Source organism: Chiloscyllium plagiosum, unplaced genomic scaffold (assembly GCF_037043375.1).
Source record: "Chiloscyllium plagiosum isolate Xiang-an unplaced genomic scaffold, Cpla_swu_hap1 HiC_scaffold_47, whole genome shotgun sequence".
Lineage (NCBI taxonomy): Eukaryota > Metazoa > Chordata > Chondrichthyes > Orectolobiformes > Hemiscylliidae > Chiloscyllium > Chiloscyllium plagiosum.
The window spans coordinates 11,070,126-11,093,508 of record NW_028270185.1 but is presented as its reverse complement, the minus strand read 5'-3'; the positions used below and the strand labels follow the sequence as shown (position 1 = coordinate 11,093,508).

The 23,383-nt window shown below is 50.1% G+C and overlaps 1 protein-coding gene across 3 annotated transcripts in view; it reads right to left on the bottom strand.

Moving 5' to 3' along the window:
- The window catches only part of LOC122542700 (dapper 1-like), a 123,991-nt gene extending 102,445 nt beyond the window's left edge, over positions 1–21,546 (bottom strand). For all 3 annotated transcript variants that reach the window (XM_087983873.1, XM_087983874.1, XM_087983875.1), the window contains exon 1: positions 20,528–21,546. In XM_087983873.1, coding sequence (XP_087839999.1) covers positions 20,528–20,779 — 252 coding nt within the window. In that variant the 5' untranslated portion in view covers positions 20,780–21,546. The remainder of the gene's footprint in view (positions 1–20,527) is intronic.
- Positions 21,547–23,383: the final 1,837 nt, after the last annotated feature.

Here is a 23,383-nt window from a genome sequence, read left to right as displayed (position 1 = left end):
TCTCTCTCTGGCTGTGAGTCTTTGTCTGCCTCTCTGTCTCTCTCTGTCTGTTGTCGCTCTCTCACTCTCTCACTCACTCTGTCTATCTGTTTGTTTCTCCCTCTCCTCTATCTATCTGTGTCCGTTTGGATTATTCTCTTGAACAGAGCCTCTCTGAGTCTCGATGTTTTTCTGAGGGAGAGAGAGGAATGAATCAGCCAGGGCTCCAACATCCCACTACAGTTCAGTTAGCTCTGGGAACACCCTCAGAAAATGGTACACGGCTCCCACGTTGGACTTTTCAAGAGTTCCACGCTGAAGATCCTGGAGGGCAGCTAGGGACAAACTGAGCGGCTGGGGCTGTCGGTCAAAAGGGGGCCGGAGAGATGGTTCTGACCTCGGTGACCGACAGGGGGCTGGGCTTGCTAAATGGCCACAGTATTTTACAAGGCTCCCATGGCACTGACCATAACTCACAGGCTGCAGACAAAACTCTCCCCCCCGTTTCCTGCACAACATTGTCTCAGCGATCGAAGGTTTAGAGTTAACTGGGTGGTCTTTAAAGGCTGTGTCCTCACCCCCCCCCCCCCCCCCCCCCCACCCCCGGGGTCTCAGGGACAGAAGAAACCCCAGGGGGAGGTCCTACAAAAAAACACTTTGACATGTAAGTCCGGACAATGTGCTTCCTGTCTGCCACAGTTAAATACATTCCCACATTCTATACCACCCAGTCTGATCGCCTGGCCTCTCTTTCTCCCTCTCTGTCTCACTTGCTGTTTGTATTTTGATTCCCGGATCACCTATTCCTTACCCTCCCAGCATTTCTCCTTATTCATTTCCCAGCTGAGTCGCATCTCTCTCTCTCTCTCTCTCTCTCACACACACACACACACACACAGAGTCATAGAGATGTACAGCACAGAAACAGACCCTTCGGCCCAACTCTGCCATGCCGATCAGATATCCTAAATTAATCTGGTACCGTTTGGCATTATTTGACCCATATCCCTCTGACCCCTTCCTATTCATATACCCATCCAAATGCCTTTTAAATGCTGTAATTGTACCAGCCGCCACCACTTCCTCTGGCAGCTCATTCCATACACATACCAACCTCTGTGTGAAAATATTGCGCCTTATGTCCCTTTTATATCTTTTCCCTCTCACCTTAAACCTACGCCCTCTTTAGACTCCCCCACCCCAGGGAAAAGACCTTGTCTATTTACCCTATCCATACCCCTCATGATTTTATGAACTTCTATAAGGTCCCCCTCAGCCTCCGACGCTGCAGGGAAAACAGCCCCAGCCTATTCAGCCTCTCCCTGTAGCTCAAACCCTCCAATCCTAGCAACATCCTTGTAAATCTTTTCTGAACCCTTCCAAGTTTGACAACATCCTTCCTATAGCAGGGAGACCAGAATTGCACAGCATTCCAACAGTGGCCTAACCAATGTCCTGTACAGCTGCGACATGACCTCCCAACTCCTGTACTCAATGCAGCATCCAGGGTGACAAGGAACTGCACAGTGACCAATTCAAAGTTGGAAGCAGACCGATTGATCTGAAAAGCGGCCCCGCTGGCAGTGCAGCACTCCCTCAGTACAGGAGCTGGCTTTTGAACAAGGTGGTGTGTACAACTCCCATGATATCCCAACATCGCGGGCAGCAGGGTGGAGAGCAACAACAACAAGAACTTGGATCTGTACGGGACTTTTAAATGTTCACAGGAGCTTTGAGTTCAAGAGTACAGGGAAAGAGAGACAGAGAAAGACAGACAGATGGAGAGAGACAGACAGACAGACGGAGAGAGAGAGAGAGAGACAGAGAAAGAGACAGACGGAGAGAGAGAGACAAAGAGACAGACAGACGGAGAGAGAGACGGAGAGAGACAGATAGATGGAGAGAGAGAGACAGAGAAAGACAGAGAGAGACAGAGTGAAATTTGAACATGTGGTTCAGACAGAAGTACATCTGCTTTCAAACAACATTCTGTGTGTGTGTTTGTCAGTGTTTACATTAGTGGCTGTGTGTGTGTCTGTGTCTGTGTGAGAGTGTCTGTGTTTACCTCTGTTTGTGTGTGTATATGTATGTGTGTGTCTGTGTGCCTGTGTGTGTGTGTGCATGTGTGTGTATGTATCTGTGTCTGTGTATGTGTCTATCTGTGTGTGTGAATGTGTGTGTGCCCATGTCTGTGTGCATGTGCCTGTGCGTATGTATATGTCTGTGTATGTGTGTATCTGTGTGAATGTGTGTATGTGAGTGTGTGTGTGTATGCATGTGTGCGTGAGTGTGCCCATGTCTGTGTGTATGTGTCTGTATTTGTGTGTGTGTCTGCATGTGTATCTGTGTGTGTGCGTGTATGTATCTCTGTGTGTGTGTATGTGCCTGTGTGTCTATGTGCCCGTGTCTGTTTGTGTGTTTATGTATGTATCTGTGTGTGTGTATATGTGTGTGCGTGTGTGTCTGAGTGTGTCTGTATCTGTGTGTGTGTATCTGTGCATGCGTGTGTCTATATCTGGGCAAAAGTGAGGACTGCAGATGCTGGAAACCAGAGTTTAGATCAGAGTGGGGCTGGAAAAGCACAGCAGGTCAGGCAGCATCCGAGGAGCAGGACAATGGACATTTCGGGCAAAGCCCTTCATCAGGAATAGAGGCAGGGAGCATCTAGGGTGGAGAGATAAATGGTGGGGAGGTGGGGCTGGGGAGAAGGTAACAGAGTACAATAGGTGAATGGGGGTGGGGATGGAGGTGATAGGTCAGAGGGCAGGGTGGAGCGTATAGATGGGAAGGGAGATTGACAGGTAGGACAGATCATGGGGACAGTGCTGAGCTGAAAGGTTGGAGCTGGGGTAAGGTGGGGGGAGGGGAAATGAGGAAACTGGTGAAGTCCACCATGTGTCTGTATGTGTGTGTGTGCATTTGTCTGTTTGTGTGTGTGTGTCTGTTTGTGTGTGTGCGTGTCTGTATGTGTGTGTGTGCGCGTCTGTATGTGTGTGTGCATGTCTGTATGTGTGTGTCTGTATGTGTGTGTGTGCGTCTGTATGTGTCTGTATACGTGTGCATGTCTGTATGTGTGTGTGCGTGTCTGTATGTGTGCATGTGTGTGTGTCTGTATGTGTGTGTGTGAGTGTCTGTATGTGTGTGTGCGCGTGTCTGTGTGTGCACACGTGTCTGTATGTGTGTGTATGTGTCTGTGTGTGCGTGTCTGTATGTGTGTGTGTCTGTATGTGTGCGTGTGTGTGTCTGTATGTGTGTGCGTGCATGTCTATGCGTGTGTGTATGTGTCTGTATGTGTGTGTGTATGCGTGTCTGTATGTGTGCGCGTGTCTGTATGTGTGTGTGTAAACTTGTCTAAGACTCAAATAGTGAAGCAATCATCTAGGTGTGAAACAAGGTCCACTAATCTGTTACTGTCACATCTCTGTGCTGTTCAACATTCTCAGCAGCATGAAACCCCCGCAGAGCCCCTCCCCCAGACCCCAGACAAAGTTGTTTCTTCCTCTGCAATCACAGCTCAGAGGGCAGGAGTGGATGGAGGGGAGTCCAAGTGTTAGAGTGCACAACAAAGTCAACTTTATGTTGAAAAGGCTCCTGTACTTTATCACTAGATCAGTAATCCAGATCTTTAGGCTCATGTTCTGAGACATGAGTTTAAATCTCATCAATCTGGAAATATAACCTCCTCTAGTGAGCACCATTGTGGCAAAAAAATCCCACCTGAGTCACGGGAAGGAAATGGCTCAGTGGTTAGCACTGCTGTCTCACAGCACCAGGGACCCAGGTTCAATCCCACCCTTGGGTAACTGTCTGTGTGGAGTTTACACATTCTCCCCGTGTCTGCGTGGGTATCCTTTGGGTGCTCTGGTTTCTTCCCACAGCCCAATGATGGGTGGATTGACCATGGGAAATGCAGGTTTACAGGGATGCTTTTTGGGTCTGGGTGGGATGCTCTTTGGAAGGCAGACTCGAGGGGCCAAATGGCCCACTTCCACACTGCAGGGACCCTATGAAATCTGCCGTCCTTACTTGGAGTGGCCACACGTGACTCCAGACCCACAGCAATGCGGATTAGTGTGAACTCAGCTGGGAATGGTCAGTAACTGCTGACCTGAACAGCAATGCCCCAAGTACCACATCAAAACATACCCCCTTTCCATTGCCTGAGCTCTGCCAATGTGCTGTAACTCCTGCACACTTCCTTTGCCCAGCATTTCATATTCTCATCCTCAGTTTCATCCTTTCATGTCCCCCGGCCCCCCACTCTCGGACTTTACCTCTTTTCACATTGGAAGAGGTCGAATAAGCTGGGGCTGTTTTCCCTGGAGCGTCAGAGGCTGAGGGGTGACCTCATAGAGGTTTACAAAGTCATGAGGGGCATGGATAGGGTGAGAGGGGAAAGATATAAAAGAGAGCTAAGGGGCAACTTTTTCACACAGAGGATGGTACGTGTATGGAATGAGCTGCCAGAGGAAGTGGTGGAGGCTGGTACAATTACAACATTTAAAAAGCATCTGGATGGGTATATGAATAGGAAGGGTTTGGAGGGATATGGGCCGGGTGCTGGCAGGTGGGACTAGATTGGGTTGGGATATCTGGCCAGCATGGACGGCTTGGACCGAAGGGTCTGTTTCCATGCTGTACATCTCTATGACTCTATGTCACACACCCCCCCCCCACTCTCTGACTTTACCTCCTTTCATGCCCCCCCCCCCCCCCCCCCCCCCCCCCCCCCCAACAACTCTCTGACTTTATCTCGTCCTCCCCAGCTCCCTGAGAGGTCAGTGCTCCTTTAACGCTGGCTCTCGGGCATCGCCCATTCCCCACCCCTCCACCACCCTTTGTCTCTCTTTGGATATCCTGCCCTGCCTCACCTTCATCGATTCCCCCTTGAAAGCTCTTTGACGATTGGCCACCTGGCAAAACGCCTCCTTACGCGTCACATTTTGTGCGGTAACGTTCCTGCTAAATGCACTTGGAACCTTTTCCTACATTCCGGTGGCCATACCAAGGCGGGTCGTTTTTGTTGGTGCTTCCCTGAACATCCCTCATCCCACCTCGATGCACATGAGGGTGGGATGCCAGTAAGCTTCAGAGCCTGGTAAATGTTGTGGGTTGGGGGCATAAAGCGAAATCCCAATTTGGAATTTAGAATTCAATGAATTGATACATTAATTTAGCTAATTAAAAATATGGAGTTGAAAGCTAACCTCACAAATGGCAAACTATAATTAGATATCGCTTTTGCAGACAAATCCGAGTTTTCAGGGAAGGAAATTTGCCTTCCTTACTTGTTCTGATCTACATGTGACTCCAGACCCACAGTGATGTGGTTGCTTCATAACTGCCCTTTGCAAGAGTCAAACAAGCCACTTAGTTCAGGGGCAACTAGGAAGAGGCAACAAATCCTGGCCTTACCAGCGTTGCGCCACATCCCTTCAAAAGGATTTTTAAAAATTTAAGACATTTTTGAACTTATTGCGAACTGATCAGGAAGCAGAGAATCCTGACTGTGGAAACAGGCCATTCAGCCCATTGGGACCACGTTGACCTTCCCAAGAGCATCCCACCCAGACCCGACCCGCTGCCCTCCCCTATCCCTGTAACTCTGTATTTCCCACGGCTAACCCACCTAGTCTGCACATCCCTGAACACTATGGGGTAGTTTAGCATGGCCAATCCATCTTAACCCTCACATCCCTGGGCACTATGGGGCAATTTAGCATGGCCAATCCACCTTAACCTGCACATCCCTGCATACTATGGGGCAATTTAGCATGGCCAATCCACCTTAACCTGCACATCCCTGAACACTATGGGGCAAGTTAGCATGGTCAATCCATCCTAACCTGCACATCCCTGGATACTATGGGGCAATTTAGCATGGCCAATCCACCCTAACCTGCACATCCCTGAACACTATGGGGTAATTTAGCATGGCCAATCCACCCTAACCTGCACATCCCTGAACACTATGGGGTAATTTAGCATGGCCAATCCACCCTAACCTGCACATCCCTGAACACTATGGGGTAATTTAGCATGGCCAATCCACCCTAACCTGCACATCCCTGAACACTATGGGGTAATTTAGCATGGCGAATCCACCCTAACCTGCACATCCCTGAACACTATGGGGTAATTTAGCATGACCAATCCACCCTAACCTGCACATCCTTGGACACTATGGGGCAATTTAGCATGGCCAATCCACCCTAACCTGCACATCCCTGGACACTATGGGGTAATTTAGCATGGCCAATCCACCCTAACCTGCACATCCTTGGACACTATGGGGCAATTTAGCATGGCCAATCCACCCTAACCTGCACATCCCTGAACACGATGGGGTAATTTAGCATGGCCAATCCACCCTAACCTGCACATCCTTGGACACTATGGGGCAATTTAGCATGGCCAATCCACCCTAACCTGCACATCCCTTAATACTATGGGGCAATTTAGCATGGCCAATCCACCCTAACCTGCACATCCCTTAATACTATGGGGTAATTTAGCATGGCCAATCCACCCTAACCTGCACATCCCTTAATACTATGGGGTAATTTAGCATGGCCAATCCACCCTAACCTGCACATCCCTTAATACTATGGGGTAATTTAGCATGGCCAATCCACCCTAACCTACACATCCCTGAACACTATGGGGCAATTTAGCACGGCCAATCCACCCTAACCTACACATCCCTGAACACTATGGGGCAATTTAGCACGGCCAATCCACCCTAACCTACACATCCCTGAACACTATGGGGCAATTTAGCATGGCCAATCCACCCTAACCTGCACATTTTTGGACTGTGGGAGGAAACCGGAGCACCCGGAGGAAACCCCACGCAGATACGGGGTGAATGTGCAAGCTCCACACGGACAGTCGCCCAAGGACTGGGATCGAACCTGGGTCCCTGGTGCTGTGAGGCAGCGGTGCTAACCACTGAGCCACTGTGCTACCCAGGGGGCCCAGCATTTTGCAAAAGAAGCAAAAAAAACACAAATTGAGATAAAAACACAGTGAGGGGTGCGTATTTGCAAACTTGTGCCCGGAACTGTGTTGAGGGTCAGTCAGGAGAGAATTGGATGGCTCCTTAAGGACAGAGTTAAGGAGAGACAGCAGGAAATTGGCGCTATGTTGAAATGCTCAGGGAGCCGGTGGGGACTGAATGACCTCATTCTGAGCCACAACAATCCTGTTGTAGCCCTCACAGCGTTTGAATGAAGACTCCATTGCGATCAGGCTCTCCACTTCTGTGGAGATTTCTGCACTCCTACCATCTCCACCATCTGTAGGCTGCTAAGATGGAAATTTGGAGTGGGCTAGACACTGCTGTAAAAAATGGAAAGGTCATTCCGCCCACTGCATCCTCCAATTTTGGGGAGGCAATGACCTTATTATCGCTGGACAGGCGCTGGAGATTACAGTCAAGATCAGAGTGGTGCTGGAAAAGCACAGCAGGTCAGGCAGCATCCGAGGAGCAGGGAGATCAACGTTTCGGGCAAAAGCCCTTCATATCCTGATGAAGGGCTCCTGCCCGAAACATCAATTCTCCTGCTCCTCAGATGCTGCCTGACCTGCTGTGCTTTTCCAGCACCACTCTGATCTTGATTGTTCATGCAGGGACCCAGGTAATGTTCTGGGGACCCCAGGTTCAAATCCTGCCACCGCAGATGGTGGAATTTGAATTATAGAGTCATCCAGCACGGAAACAGACCCAGCAGTCCAACCAGTCCATGCCAACCATAATCCCAAACTAAACTACTTGCAATTCAACAAGTGTCTGAAGTTCGGAGTCTAATGATGACCATGGACCAAGTGTCGGAAAACCCCATCTGTTTCACTAATGCCCTTTAGGAAAGGAATCTGCCATCCTTACCTGGTCTGGCCTACATGTGACTCCAGACCCACATCAACATGGTTGGCTCTTAACTGCCTTCTGGATCCTTAGGGATGGGCAATAAATACTGAATGTAGGTTTGCTCACTGAGCTGGAAGGTTTCAGACGTTTCGTCACCATACTAGCTAACATCATCAGTGAGCCGCCGGTGAAGCACTGGTGGTGTAGCCCTTCACCAGAGACTCTCACTGATGATGTTACCTAGTATGGTGACAAAACGTCTGAAACTGAACCTTCCAGCTCAGCGAGCAAACCTACATCCATAACCTCAAACTGAGCTACAAATCTTCTCAAAAACGGGCTAGCAATAAATGCTGGCCTAGCCAGCGAAACCCTCATCCAGTGAATGAATAAAGAAAAATTAGCACTTGGCAATTCCACACCCCAGATATGTTTAATGACGTCTTTTTTCTTTAATCAATCCTTATTGGACATGGGGCACAGCCTGAGCTTTGAGCATCGATTCTCCACCCAGGCTCTGCCACTACAACACAGGGCCCATTTAGAAAATGGAGTTTATTTGATCAATTTGTAATGGACTAGTCATTAGCGTTCACTTGTTCCTGCTCTTATCAGGCTATGTTCTGAAACAGCAGAAATGAACAATATTTGAGAGAACTCATCCATTCTTTCCCATCTGTGCAATACCATCCAGCCCAGTGGCTACAAGAGGCTGGTATTGCATTAAGCAATGAAGGAAATCAGTATAAAACATTCCTTCGGCGATCCCAACAGAGCCACAGAGATGCCCAGCATGGAAACAGACCCTTCAGTCCAACTCGTCCATGCCAACCAGGTATCCTAAATTAATCAAGTCCCATTCTCCAGCACTTGGCCTATATCCCTCTAAATCCTTCCTATTTATATACCCATCCAGATGGCAGATCCCTTCCCTAAAGGGACATTAGTGAACCAGACGGGGTTTTCTGACAAACAGTACATGGTCATCAGTAGATTCTGAACCCCAGATACTTGTTGAATTGCAACCTGATGGGGACTACCTTAGTTTAGGATTATGGTTGGCATGGACAGGTTGTAATTGTACCAGCTTCCACCACTTCTTCTGGCAGCTCATTCCATACACGCACCACCTTCGGTGTGAAAAAGTTGCCCCTTAGGTCTCTTTTATATCGTTCCCCTCTCACCCTAAACCTATGCCCTCTAGGTCTGGACTCCCCTTCCCCAGGGAAAAGATCTTGACTAATCACCCGATCCATGTCCCTCATGATTTTATAAACCTCTCAGCCCTCAGCCTCCGATGCATCCAGGGAAAACAGCCCCAGCCTGTTCAGCTTCTCCCTATAGCTCAAACCCTCCAATCCTGGCAACATCCATGTAAATCTTTTCTGAACCCTTTGACGCTCAGCGGCACGGTGGCTCAGTGGTTAGCACTGCTGCCTCACAGTGCCAGGAGCCCAGGTTCAAATCCCACCTTGGGCAACTGTCTGTGTGGAGTTTGTACATTCTCCCTGTGTCTGTGTGGGTTACCTCCCACAGTCCAAAGATGTGCAGGTTAGGGTGAATTGGCCGTGCTAAATTGCCTGTAGTGGTAGGTGGATTAGTCAGGGGTTAATATAGAGGGGTAGGTTTTTCATCGGAGGGTTGGTGTGGACATGTTAGGCCAAAGGGCCTATTTCCACACTGTAAGGTAATCTAATCTTTCAAGTTTACAACATCTTTCCTACAGCAGTGTTGCAATTCAGAAAGCAACAAAGGCTGGAGGTTACAGTGGGTCAGGCAGCATCCATGGAGAGAGAGAGAGAGCTAACGTTTCGAGTCAAGTTCTCACTTTAGAAAGACATGTGAAGGCGCTGGGAGAGGGGGAGGCAATGTAATGTATAAGGAACAATTCCGAAGAGGCTGCAGGAGCAAAGGGACAGGGGGAGGTTCAGGAAAATCATTGGAGGTGGCAAGAAAATTGGAAAATTTGGCAACAGCTGATCCTCTGCTGTGTAAACAGGGGATCAGCATAAAAGGTACATGGCGTACAGAAGTTAGGAGGTAAGGTCAAACACTCATTTGATCTCAACGAGAGCATCATGTCCAGTTCTGGGCACCTCCTTAAGGAAGGATGTGAGGCAGTGGAGAGGGCACAGGAGAGATTCACAAAATCCCGTTCCGGGGATGAGGAACTTCCGTTGGATTGTTCCGGAAGAGATTTACCAGGGTGTTGCCAGGTATGGAAGGTTTGAGTTATAACTAAAGACTGGATAGGCTGGGACTTTTTTCCCTGGAGCGTAGGAGGCTGAGAGGCGACCTGATAGAAGTTTATAAAATATTGGAGGGTATAGATAGTTAATGGTTGCTGTCTTTTCCCTAGGATGGGGGAGTTCAAGACGAGGAGAGAGATTTTTAAGGAGAGAGATTTAAAAATTTGTACATAGAGAGTGGCTCGCGTGTGGAATGAACTTCCTGAGGAAGTGGTGGATGTGGGTACAGTTACAACATTTAAAAGAGATTTGGATCAGTCCATGAATAAGAAACGTTTGGTGGGATATTGGCTAGGAGCAGGCAGGTAGGGACTGGTTTAGTTTGGGATTATGGTTGGCACGGACTGGTTGGGCTGAAGGGTCTGTTTCCATGCTGTATTGCAGACTGTTCTCCCTGCCGAAGAAAAGGTTTCCAAAGAGATTTTGAAACTGTTCAAAATCCTGAGGGTTCTGGACAGAGTGAAAGAAACGATTAGATTAGATTCCCTACAGTGTGGAAACAGGCCCTTCAGCCCAACGAGTCCACATCAACCCTCCGAAGAGTAACCCAACCACCCCCCCCCCCCTACACTTACCCCTGACTAATGCACCTAACACTATGGACAATTTAGCATGGCCAATTCACCCTAACCTGTACATCTTTGGCTTGTGGGAGGAAATCAGAGCACCCAGGGGATGAATGTGCAAACTCCACACAGACAGTCATCCGGGGTGGGATTCTGAACCTAGGTTCCCTGCGCTGTGAGGCAGCAGTGCTAACCACTGAGCCACCGCACCATCCCAATGTGGTGATAATCAATACTGTTCCATACAGTGAGTGGTTAGCGTCTGGAATGCACTGCCTGAGAGTGTGGAGTTTGAGGCCAATTCAGACGAGGCTTTGTACAAGTTGATATCTGACAAAGGATGGTGTGCAGGATTACAGAGAGATGTGTGGAGAGCCAGTATAGAGGAGGCAGGCTGAACGGTCTCCTCCTGTGAGCCAAGGCCTGGATTTAATGGTAATCCAAATGTACACACAGCACCTTATTCCATGAGAAAACTTTCTATTAAAATTCCCCAGGCGAAGGCTGATAAAGCTGTAGCTAATTTTAAGGCTGCATCAAGAATTAAAACTTTGAAAATGAAAGTAATGTGCGTGAGAGGAATTTTTTATCCTCGATACAAGATGGAAATTACAGGAGACTTCATAGTCACTGTGGTCAGTTTTATAAGTGCCTGTGGGGAGTTACACTAAATTACTTTACCCAGCTTTGAAAAAAGTACAGAACATTCCTTAGATTCTCATTAAACAATTCTTTTCACTTCAGGTGCACTTACGGGTTTAATTTATTGTCATCATGTGGCTCCCAATACTTTATTTTAGGTGAATCTCTTTTTAAAAACTATTAAAAGCGGTTGCAAAGCTCCAAACCAGACCACAGCTGATGCCTGCCTTAACTTTAATTCCTCCCCCAGGTTCCGCAACCCCTTCTACCCTCGTCCTGTGGCACAGTGGTAGTGTCCCTACCTCTGAGGCAGCAGGTTCAGAGGTGTGTCACAATATCTTAAGACAGGTTGATTTGAGCATATCTATGCCCTTGGCAGAACTGGGTACTGCAGATGCTGGAGATTAGAGTCAAGATTATAGTGGTGCTGGAAAAGCACAGCAGGTCAGGCAGCATCTGAGGAGCGGTGTTAGACCAGGGTACCTATACCCTTCTCTAACACTGCTGCAAAGAACTGCCTGAGTTTCCTACCTTGCATTTGTCGGATCAGATTGTCAAATTTCAAACAGTCACAACAATTTGTAATGCTGGGGAAATGGGTGCTGATGGGTGGGTGTGGTGCGTCTGATTGGCTGAGGTATTGCCATGGAGAGGGCAATGCAGAATAATAGGCTCTTATTCAATCTAATAACTGGAAGATAAGGTTTGAACATGTTCCTGGTGTTTTGTAGAATCCCTCCAGTGTGGACCCGGGCTATTCGGCCCATTGAGTCCACCCCAATCCCTCCAAAGAGCATCCCACCCCCCTACTCTATGCCTGTAACCCTGCATTTTCCATAGCCAACCCACCTAGGCCATACATTTCTGAACAATTTAGCATGACCAATCCATCTAACCTGCACATCTTTGGACTGTGGGAGGAAACCAGAGCACCAGAGGAAACCCATGCAGACACAAGGGGGAACATCCAGACTCCACACGGACAGTCACCCAAGGGCGGAATTGAACCCGGGTCCCTAGCATTGTGAGGCAGCGGGTTCTGACCACTGAACCATTGTGCTGCCCATGCCACCGCTAAATGTGTTACATTATGAGCTTGACTGATTATCTCAAACTGGTGGTTAGTGGAGCTATTAGCGCACTTGGGATTATTTGGTAAGTTTGACCCAATCATATGTAACAGTGGACATTTAGTCTTGGGATTTGAGTGGACAGGCTGGTGGAGTACAATCTGTATACTGTCTGTTGCAAACAGCCAAAGGAACATGGTGTTGCCCTCAATCTGCTAATCATTGGGATGTACCTGCCCACATACCTGACACTGCACTGGCACTGAAAATCTAAACCCTAGGTTCAAAGCGATCAAACCTCATCAGACAGCACCTTCACAACCTGCAACCACTTCCATCTAGAAGGACAAGGGCAGCAGATACATGGGAACACCACCATCTGCAAGTTCCCCGCCAATCCACCTACCACCCTGACTTGGAAATATATCGCCGTTCCTTCACTGTCGCTGGGTGAGAATCCTGGAATTCCCTCCCTAATTGTCCCGAATGGGCAGTAGCGGTTCAAGAAGGCAGCTCACCACCACCTTCTCAAGGAGCAGTTAGGGACGGACTATCATTACTGGCCCAGCCAATGATGCCGGCATTGTAGGAACGAACAAAAACAAAATTAAAGTAAGCTCGCATCCTTTTTGTTTGGAGACAGAAGAGTTCCAGATTAGCACTCTTCTCAGGACGAACAAATGCTTCCTGACATTATGCCTGAGCAGCCTAAGACATTAAAAATAGGAGCAAAATTAGACCATTCAGCCCATCAAGGGCTCCTCAACCATTCAATAAGATCGTGCGGATCTGATAATCCTCAGCTTCACGCGCCTGCCATTTCCTCATTACCTTTCATTCCCTTACTGATTAAACATATTTCTAACTCAGCCTTGAATATACTTCATGACCCAGTCTTGACGGTAAAGAATTCCACAGATTAGTTCCCCACGGAGAGATGAAATTCCTCCTTGTTCCAATGTTAAGGCGTTAGCTTCTTGTTCAGGATGCCCTCGGACATACTCTGTCCAAGCCCGGGCGCACTCCTGAAAACTGCCCCTTGGGTTTCAAATCATCAAACAAGCAAACAAAGGGAACTTTGTGTTCCCAGACGGGAATATCCCATGGGATCTCACTGAGCCACACATTGGGTTTGAGGGAGCATTTCCGAGAAGGAAGTGAGAATTCTAGGGAAAGGGGTTCCAGAGCTTGGAACCCAAGCATGAGAACAGGAAATAGCAGTAAAAGGAGGCCACTCAGCCCCTTAAACCTGCTCTGCTACCCACCTGTATCAGGACTGCTCTTCAACCTCAATCACAATTCGCCACACACTCACAGAATCATAGAGATGTACAGCATGTAAATAGATCCTTCGGCCCAACTCACCCATGCTGACCAGATACCCTAATCTAATCTAGTCCCATTTGCCAGCACCCGGCCCAAATCCCTCCAAACCCTTCCTATTCATATACCCACCCAGATGCCTTTTAAATGTTGCAATTGTACCAGCCTCCACCACTTCCTCTGGCAGCTCATTCCATACACGTACCACCTTCTGCGTGAAAAGGTTGCCCCTCAGGTCCCTTTTATATCTTTCCCCTCTCACCCTAAACCTATGCCCTCTAGTTCTGGACTCCCCCACCCCAGGGAAAAGACCTTATCTATTTACCCTATCCATTCCCCTCATGATTTTATAAACCTCTATAAGGTCACCCTTCAGCCTCTGACGCTCCAGGGAAAACAGCCCCAGCTTGTTCAGCCTCTCCCTGTAGCTCAGATCCTCCAACCCTGGCAACATCCTTGTAAATCTTTTCTGAACCCCTTCGAGTTTCACAATATCCTTCCAGTCTCCATGATCCATTTGGTATCTTTAACATGTGCACGCATACCTCTCAGTTAGGAGGAGGCCATTCAGCCCTTTGAGCTTGCATCACCAGTCAATGCAATCAGATTATGGCCTCAGCCTATGCCGTTAGATACCATTTAAATGTCCAATCATGGCTCTAGAAATCTATTGGTCTCTGCCCTCAATGAATGGTGGCATGGTGGCTCAGTGGTTAGCACTGCTGCCTCCCAGCACCAGGGACCCAGGTTCGATTCCCATCTCGGGTGACTGACTGCGTGGAGTTTGCACATTCTCCCCAAGTCTGCCTGAGTTTCCTCCAGGTGCTCCTCCCACAGTCCAATGATGGGCAGGTTAGGGTGGATTGGCCGTGTTATTTTCCCCACAGTGTGCAGGCTAGGTAGGTTAGCCACGGGGAACGTAGGGTTACAGGGATCGGTAGAGAGGTGGGTTTGCGTGGGATGCTGTTTGGAGGGTTGGTGTGAATTTGATGGCCCGCTTTCACACTGTAGGGATCGACCATGGTTCTCTGGGGTAGAAGGTCCACCTCCCTCTGAGTGAGGAAATCCCTCCTGTTCCCAAGTGGGCACCTCTTCTTCTGAGAGTACACCCTTATTGCTTCAGATTCCTCCAGGCCATGGAGCAATTTTGGTAATTTTGCAAACGTCTAAAACGCAGCCGAAGCCTTGGGCATTGACGTAGGGGTGAAGGAATTTGGGGGACATGGAATTAGGAGGGCAGAAATCTCAAGGGGCAATGGGGACCAGAGGGAGTAACTGAGTCAGAGGGATTTGAGGAAGATGGTGGGGATTTTTCAATCAACCCTGCCCCGGGCACAGGGGGTGATAGGTGATCAGGATTTGGCAAGCATTGGCATCTGGGCTGCAGAGTTTCGGTCACAGCAAACATTTCCCACCACCCCACCACCCCGCCCCCCCCCCCCCCCCCCCCACCAACCCCACCAGCTTTCGCCCACTTCACCACCCTCTCCTAACACCAGGGACGGTGTTAGATCTGGTATCCAAGTGATGCTTTCATCTCTGAGCTTGTCTCCAGGCAACAGATTTCAGATCTGGTACCAAGCTCCTCTCGAATCACAATCTGAACGGGTGAGGGGCAGAGCTACTAGACCAGAACAGACTCTGCCTGGGTACCTTCCAGACTCTGATCACCACTTACACACCATTGCAAGTCTTCACTCCCCTTCACTGCCCACAGTTTGCCCCCTCCCTTGTTTACCATTTTCAATATGGTTATAACTCATTTCTCAGACCTGGGCAAGACCACCATTTGCTACCCGTCCCTAGTTGCCCCTTGAGGTGGTGGGGGTGAGCTGCCTTCTTGAACCGCTGCAGTCCGTCTGCTGTGGGTACACCCATGATGCCCTGAGGGAGGGAGTTCCAGGACTTTGACCCAGAGACACTGAAGGAACAGCGAGATATTTCCAAGTCAGGATGGGAAGTTGCAGGGGTCAGTGTACTCATGTATCTGTTTCTCCTGTCCTTCTAGATGGTAGAGGTCACAGGTTTGGAAAGTGCTGTATAGACATCGTAGAACATAACGTAGGGTGGCACGGTGACTCAGTGGTTAGCACTGCTGCCGCACAGCGCCAGGGACCCGGGTTCAATTCCCAACTCGGGCGACTGTCTGCGTGGGTTTCCTCCCACAATCCAAAGATGTGCAGGTTAGGGGTATTGGCAATGCTAAATTGCCCGCAGTGTTAGGTGCATTGGTCAGGGAATTAGTCTGGGTGGGTTGCTCTTCGGAGGGTCTGTTTCCATACTGTAGGAAATCTAATCAAAAAAACCAACATAGAGCAGGGCAGGCCCTTCAGCCCTCGATGTTGCACTGACCTGTGAAACCAATCTGAAGGCCATCTAACCTCCATGTGTTTATCCAATGTCCATTTTAAATGCCCCTAATGTTGGTGAGTCTACTACTGTTGCAGGCAGGGCATTCCACACCCTTATTACTCTCTGAGTAAAGAACCTACCTCTTACATCTATCCTGGATCTACCACCCCTCAGTTTCGGTCTGCCTGGTGCTGCTCCTTGCTTGGCCTCATGCACTCACCATTGAATTTGGGTTGATCCTGTGGCCTGATGGTAATGGCTGAGTGGCAGATACGCCAAGCCATGAGGTTGCAGATGGTGTTGGAGTACAATTCCACTGCGGTTGACAACCCACAGCGCCTCCTAGAAGCTGGGTTTGGAACTGCTTGTTGTTACAGTTACTTCCTGCCTCGGGGGGATAGAAAGCCCCCACTGCCCGTGTTTGATATGAACCCAGTCAACAGAGCTATTCAATCATGGTGTGCAGCACATGAGGGCTTCAATCCGGATTATTCTCAGGTGAACCCCAGGGAAACAGCACCAAATCTCCCATCGGGGCAAATGGAAGTGAGAATAAGACAAATCCTCACCGCAGTCCCCTGGAAATGGCACCATAGCTCAGGCCTGCTCACAGCACAGCAGGAAGGTTACAGAGGCCTTAGAGAGGGACAAGCACAGATTTCTTTCCTCGTTCTTCCATGAAAGGGGAGTCCACTATTTTTGTGGCCATTCCCAATTTCACAGAATCCCTACAGTGCAGAAGGAGGACACTCGGCCCATCCAGTCCACACTGAACCTCTGCAGGGCATCCAATCCAGATCCAGCACACAGCCCTACACCTATAACCCTTCATTCCTCCATGGCTAACTCACCTACCCTACACATCCCTGGGCAAATTAGCATGGTCAATCCACCCTAACCTGCACTTCTTTGTGACTCTGGGAGGAAACCAAAGCCCCCAGGGGAAACCCACGCAGACACGGGGAGAATGTGCAAACTCCACACAGTCGCCCGAGGCTGGAACTGAACCTAGGTCCCTGGCGCTGGGAGGCAGCAGTGCTAACCACTGAGCCACCATGCCACCCTTCATCAGGCTGGTACTGGGGTTGAAAGGGTGAGAGTATGAGGGGAAATTATGCAGATTAGTCTGTAGACCCCTGAGGATTACAGCATGATCTTATTGAGGTATTAGAGATGATTAAAGGATTTACTGGGTTAGAGGGAGAGAGAGAGAGAGAGAGAAAGAGAGAGAGAGTTAATTTCCCTGGGGAAGTGAATGCAGAACAAAGAGGCATAAACTTAAAAATCAGAGGGGTCATATAGGCATGAGGTCATAGAGTCATGCAGCATGGAAACAGACCCTTCGGTCCAACCCATCCATGCTGACCAGATATCCCAACTCAATCTAGTCCCACCTGCCAGCACCTGGCCCATATCCCTCCAAACCCTTCCTGTTCATATACCCATCCAAATGCCTCTTAAATGTTGCAATTGGAACAGCCTCCACCACTTCCTCTGGCAGCTCATTCCACACACACACCACCCTCTGTGTGAAAAAGTTGCCCATCAGGTCCCTTTTAAATCTTTCCCCTCTCACCCTAAACCTATGCCCTCTAGTTCTAGACTCCCCCACCCCAGGGAAGAGAGGCCTTTTTCCCAGGGTTGGGGAAAGTCCAAAACTAAAGGGTTAAGGCGAGAGGGGAAAGATACAAAAGGGACCTAAGGGGCAACTTTTTCACACAGAGGGTGGTGTGTGTGTGGAATGAGCTGCCAGAGGAAGTGGTAGAGTCGGGTATGATTACAACATTTAAAAGGCATTTCGATGGGTACATGGGTAGGGGAAAGTGAGGACTGCAGATGCTGGAGCTCAGAGTCAAGATTAGAGTGGTGCTGGAAAAGCACAGCAGGTCGGGCAGCATCCGAGGAGCAGGAGAATTGATATTTTGGGCATTCCTGATGAAGGGCTTATGCCTGAAACATCGATTCTCCTGCTCCTCAGATGCTGCCCGACCTGCTGTGCTTTTCCAGCACCACACTCTTGACTTTGGGTACATGGATAGGAAAGGTTTAGAGGGATATGGGCCAAATGCTGGCAAATGGATGTAGTTTAGTTTGGGAAACTTTGTCAACACCGACGGGTCGGACCGAAGGGTCTGTGTCCGTGCTGTACATCTCTATGACTCTACCCACCTTACCCATACCCCCTTTGATTTTAGAAACCTCCATAAGGTCACCCCTCAGCCTCCGACGCTCCAGGGAAAACAGCCCCAGCCTTTCCTTGTAACTCAAACCCTCCAATTGCGGTAGCATCCAGGTAAATCTTTCCTGAACCCGCTCCGACTTGATAATATCCTTCATGTTAGGAAGGTGGGGTGGGGGGTGGGGGGAGTGATGAAATGTAGAGCTGTCCCTTCCTCCAGGCTGCGGGCAATAGAAAAGTTAAAAACCAAGGTAGAAGAGATTTATGTCGGCACAGGCTACAGATTGAATTTGAAAGACGGGCTAGGTTGGAGCAGTTGAAAGGCCTGCTCTTGAAGAAAGCAAAGAGTCATTTAAGAAAGCAAAGTCAGATTAACACAGTGGTTTTGGAAGATTGCAGGGACTTTATGCTTAAACAATCAAATAATGAGTAGGCCATTCAGCCCTTCGATCCTGCTCTGCCACATGATAGGATCTCTGGTGGTCTGATTACCCCTGCCTGCTGCACAATACCCAATGGCTCCCCCTGTTGGTCAGCAATCCAGCTTCTGCTGTCTACTGATGTCAATGCCCTTGGCCTCCAGCCCCCTACCCAGAAGAGAATCCCACAGTCTCATCACACACTCGGGGAGAAACAAACTGAAGTCACTCTTCAATCGCTGCCCGTCCCGCCCAATCCCCTGAAAAACACTCAGAACTCAGGCTATTTGGCTGGGCGAGGCATCGCAGCCCAACTCCACCCTTCCCTCTTCCTCCCTGTAAGCCCAGTCAACACATGGGCTGGTTCTCAGAGGGGAGTGCCTGGGGCTTGTCCTGACAAGCTGTGGTCTCTCCTGGGTGCTCATGTGGTTGGATTCAGTCAGTCCCAAGCATTGACTTGGGGGGAAGACAGCAAGCAGGACCTTTTCCCCGAATGGAGGTGATCTCACGGCGGGCAGCTATTCGCCCACAGTGGCATCACCAGCTCGCACCTCACTCAGAGACCCTCCCCCATTGACAAACGGTGTGCGTTGTCAAAGTAGATCTGTCTGACACACTTGACTGTGTCAGGCTGGGATGGAGCTTCGACCTAGACCTCCCAGCTCTGAGGCGAGGACATTACCATTCCACTGGAGAGCCGTCAACCCGTTTTCGACTTGCGCCGCTCCTTTAAATCACATATTATCCTTCTGGCTTAATTATTTCAATCTTAAAGGGAAGTTGCCAACCTTTGAAACCATCCTTGCTTATAGAAACTGCGTTGATCGTTGCTAGACACGAGGTACAGACACCACTTTACATCACATTGTATTCCCCAGGCGTGTTAAATTATACATGTCTTGTTTAAAGCTAGCAAGCAGCTTGCTTTTCACAACCTAGTGTTAACATCTAACTATTTTAAAATCACTGTGAAAGTGCAGGGTAGCCTTACATAACTTCCCACTTCAAAGGTACATCTAGGGCAGATCCTTTTTTTAAAAAAAAGCACTTGATCGACTGAAGTGGTCTCAGGAATGGAGGGGAGGGTGCACGCCAAATAATATTTTGAATTCCACAGTCCACTCGGCCCATCGAGTCGGTGGACGTTCATTGCAAAAGAAAGCTGTTCTGATTTTGTTTTGAAAAGGGGGGGTGAGGGGAGGGGAGGGGAAAGAGGGAAGCAGATTGTGGTTTAAAGAGGAAGATTGGACGATTCACATAACACTGAAAAATATTCAGAGGCACAGCTGGCAGATTTTGTTTTAGACAGAAAAGGCAGAATTTGCAAAACATGGGCTCAAGTTTCTCGGTTTGCAGAGGACAGAAATCATTCCTCCAATCGCTCAATTTTTGTCGAGAGAAGTCGATACAAAACGTGTAGCCGCTCCTGACCATCCAAAACAAAGCAATGTTCGAGAGTGTTGGCAATGTTTGGACAAACAAAATCAAATTGTTACAAGACCAGATGGAGATTTTTGTTTTAATTTGGAGGCTCACTCACGTTAACTCTGTTTACTCCTTTCTACAGATGTTGCTGATCTTTTCCAGCGATTTCTGACTTTTTTTTTAAAAGGAAAACCCGAAAGAACTGCAGATCAGAAACGGAAAATAGCAATTGCTGGAGAAACTCGGCAGGTCAAGTGGAGAGAAATCAGAGTTAACGTTTCGGGTGAGAATGTGTGTGTGTGTGTTTTTGTTTATCACAATTTTGGAGGGTTGGCTGTCTTTTGCAAGGGTCGTTAGTAGACGGTGTGTGCATTCAATGCGAAATGTTAAAGTCAGTGACTACAAGGGCCGAGGGGAGCAGGGTTAGAGGGAGATGGAGGAATCTGCACTCACCAGATACCGCCTGAGGCTGTTCGCTCCTGTCTCTCTGTATTTGGGATACAAACACTCCTCGCCGTTTACATCCCAGTTGTACTGTTCGGGCTCCAGCCGCCCGTTCCCGGCGATGTGCAGAGCCTCTTGCACTAAATATTCCTGCTGTTGTCTCAGGAGTTGGAGCTCTCTCAGAGCGGCCAAGCTCGCTTCCAAACGCTCTTTGTTCCTGCATCGATCCAGGTTCGCCGAGGAAGAGAAAGCTGGGAGCATCTCGATATTTCAGGGGAGTTTGGGGGTGGTGAGGGGAGAGAGAGAGAGAGAGAGAGAGCGAGGGAGGGGGGGGGGGGTTTGATTGGCAAAACAATTTTAAATAAAAATAAAATAAAGCCTCTGTGTGTGTGTGTGCACTGTATCAGCAACACTGAGTTCGCATGTGTAACATTTGGATACTGTATCCCTGGGCAATTGATACTGTGTGTGTGTGACTTTTTTTTAAGTCAATTTCATTCGGGGAAAACTGACATGTCGAGGGTCTGTGTCAGTCAATCGATTATTAACATACAAGTCCCGTCCCCCCATTCCTTCTGATTCGCTGCTTTGGCTCTCCCATTACATCACTGTGCAAATGCCTCAAACCCTGGTCCTTTCCAACCAGCCATTGGAATGTCTGTGTGTGCTACACACACTGTGATATGTCTCTGTCTCTGATTATTACTTCCCCCCTCTCTCTCTCTGTTTTGTTCCCTTCCCTGGTAGCAACTTACTTGAATTTCTCCCCAGCTCTCTCTCTCTCTCTCTGCTAAAACGGGTGGGCAGAGGGAGGCAGTGTGGGTGGGTGGTGGGAGCTGAAGGCTGGGTCTCTCAAGGAGGGTTGCGGGAAGTCACTCTGAAGACCTGGACTCAGACTGCAAGCCAAGGGATTCACGGTAAGGCCGTTCCGGCTGGGGGCTGGCGGTGGGAGGGGACGGGGAGAGGTGGGAGGCTGGAAGTTTTCGGCTGGTCGATACTAATGAGAGGGAGAGAGGGAAGCAGGAGGGGGAATGGGGAGGGGGCGAGGGGGTGGAGGGAGGATGGGGGACGGAGAGAGGAAGGGGGATGGGGTGGAAGGAGGGAGGGAAGGAGAGAGAGGGGATGGAGAGATGGAGGGTGGAGAGAGGGAAGGGGGATGGTGAGAGAGAGGGATGGAGAAAGGGAGGGGAGATGGTGAGAGAGAGGGATGGAGAAAGGGAGGGGAGATGGTGAGAGAGAGAGATGGGGAAAGGGAGGGGAGATGGTGAGAGAGAGGGATGGGGAAAGTGAGGGGAGATGGTGAGAGAGAGGGAGGGGGAAAGGGAGGGGAGATGGTGAGAGGGAGGGATGGGGAAAGGGAGGGGAGATGGTGAGAGAGAGAGATGGGGAAAGGGAGGGGAGATGGTGAGAGGGAGGGATGGGGAAAGGGAGGGGAGATGGTGAGAGAGAGGGATGGGGAAAGGGAGGGGGAATGGTGGAGGGAGAGGGGGTGGAGAAAGGGAGGGGATGGCAGAGGGTGAGAGGGAGGGAGGATGGGGGATAGAGAAAGGGAGGGGGTGGTGAGAGAGGGGAGAGGGCTTGGGAGGGAGGAGAGGGATGAGGACATCAGATGCGGCAATGGGGAGATGGAAGGGGAGGATGGAGGAATGGGGAGAGGGAGGGGGTCAGGGTGGATGGGGAGGGGTTGGGGAGAGGGAGGGGGTCAGGGTGAGCAGGAAGGGGGAATGGGGAGAGGGAAGGGGGTGATGGGGAATAGGGATTGGGGAGATGGAGGGGGAACCCAGGGGTTTGGAGGAGGCTGAGGGTATGTTGGGGTGGATAGGGGTGACCGGGAGACAGAGGGAATGGTGGGGAATGGTGCAAAGGTTGGTGGGGGTGAATGAGGGAGTTGGGCATGGGGGAGGGAAGGGGAATGGGACGATGGGAGGATAGAAGATGGGCGTGTGGGAGGGAGGCAGTGGGGATTGGGAGGTGGAGATGAGAAGGTGAAGGGATCAGGGGAGGACATGGGATGGGGAGGGAAGGATGGGAATGTGAGGGGGAAGGAGGCGGAATGGGGAGGGGGAAGGAGGTGGGATGGGGAGGGGGTAGGAGGTGGGATGGGGAGGGGGTAGGAGGCGGGATGGGGAGGGGGAAGGAGGCGGGATGGGGAGGGGGAGGGAGGTGGGATGGGGAGGGGGAAGGAGGTGGGATGGGGAGGGGGAGGGAGGCGGGATGGGGAGGGGGAAGGAGGTGGGATGGGGAGGGGGAAGGAGGCGGGATGGGGAGGGGGAGGGAGGCGGGATGGGGAGGGGGAAGGAGGCGGGATGGGGAGGGGGAGGGAGGTGGGATGGGGAGGGGGAAGGAGGCGGGATGGGGAGGGGTATAGAGGCGGGATGGGGAGGGGGAAGGAGGTGGGATGGGGAGGGGGAAAGAGGCGGGATGGGGAGGGGGAGGGAGGTGGGATGGGGAGGGGGAAGGAGGAGGGATGGGGAGGGGGAAGGAGGCAGGATGGGGAGGGGGAAGGAGGCGGGATGGGGAGGGGGAAGGAGGCAGGATGACGAGGGGGAAGGGGCAAGATGGAGAAGGGGAGGGAGACGGGATGGGGAGGGGAAGGAGTCAGGATGAGGAGGGGGAAGGAGGCGTATGGGGAGGGGAAGGAGTCAGGATGGGGAAAGAATTAGTGCAAGAAACTAATTTCTCAAGAGATTAAAGCTACTGGATCAAGATAACTTTAATAAACAGTTAATGTCAAAATAAAATCCATATTTTACTGGGGAGGGGGAGGGAGGCGGGATGGGGAGGGGGAGGGAGGTGGGATGGGGAGGGGGAGGGAGGTGGGATGGGGAGGGGGAGGGAGGTGGGATGGGGAGGGGAAGGGAGGCG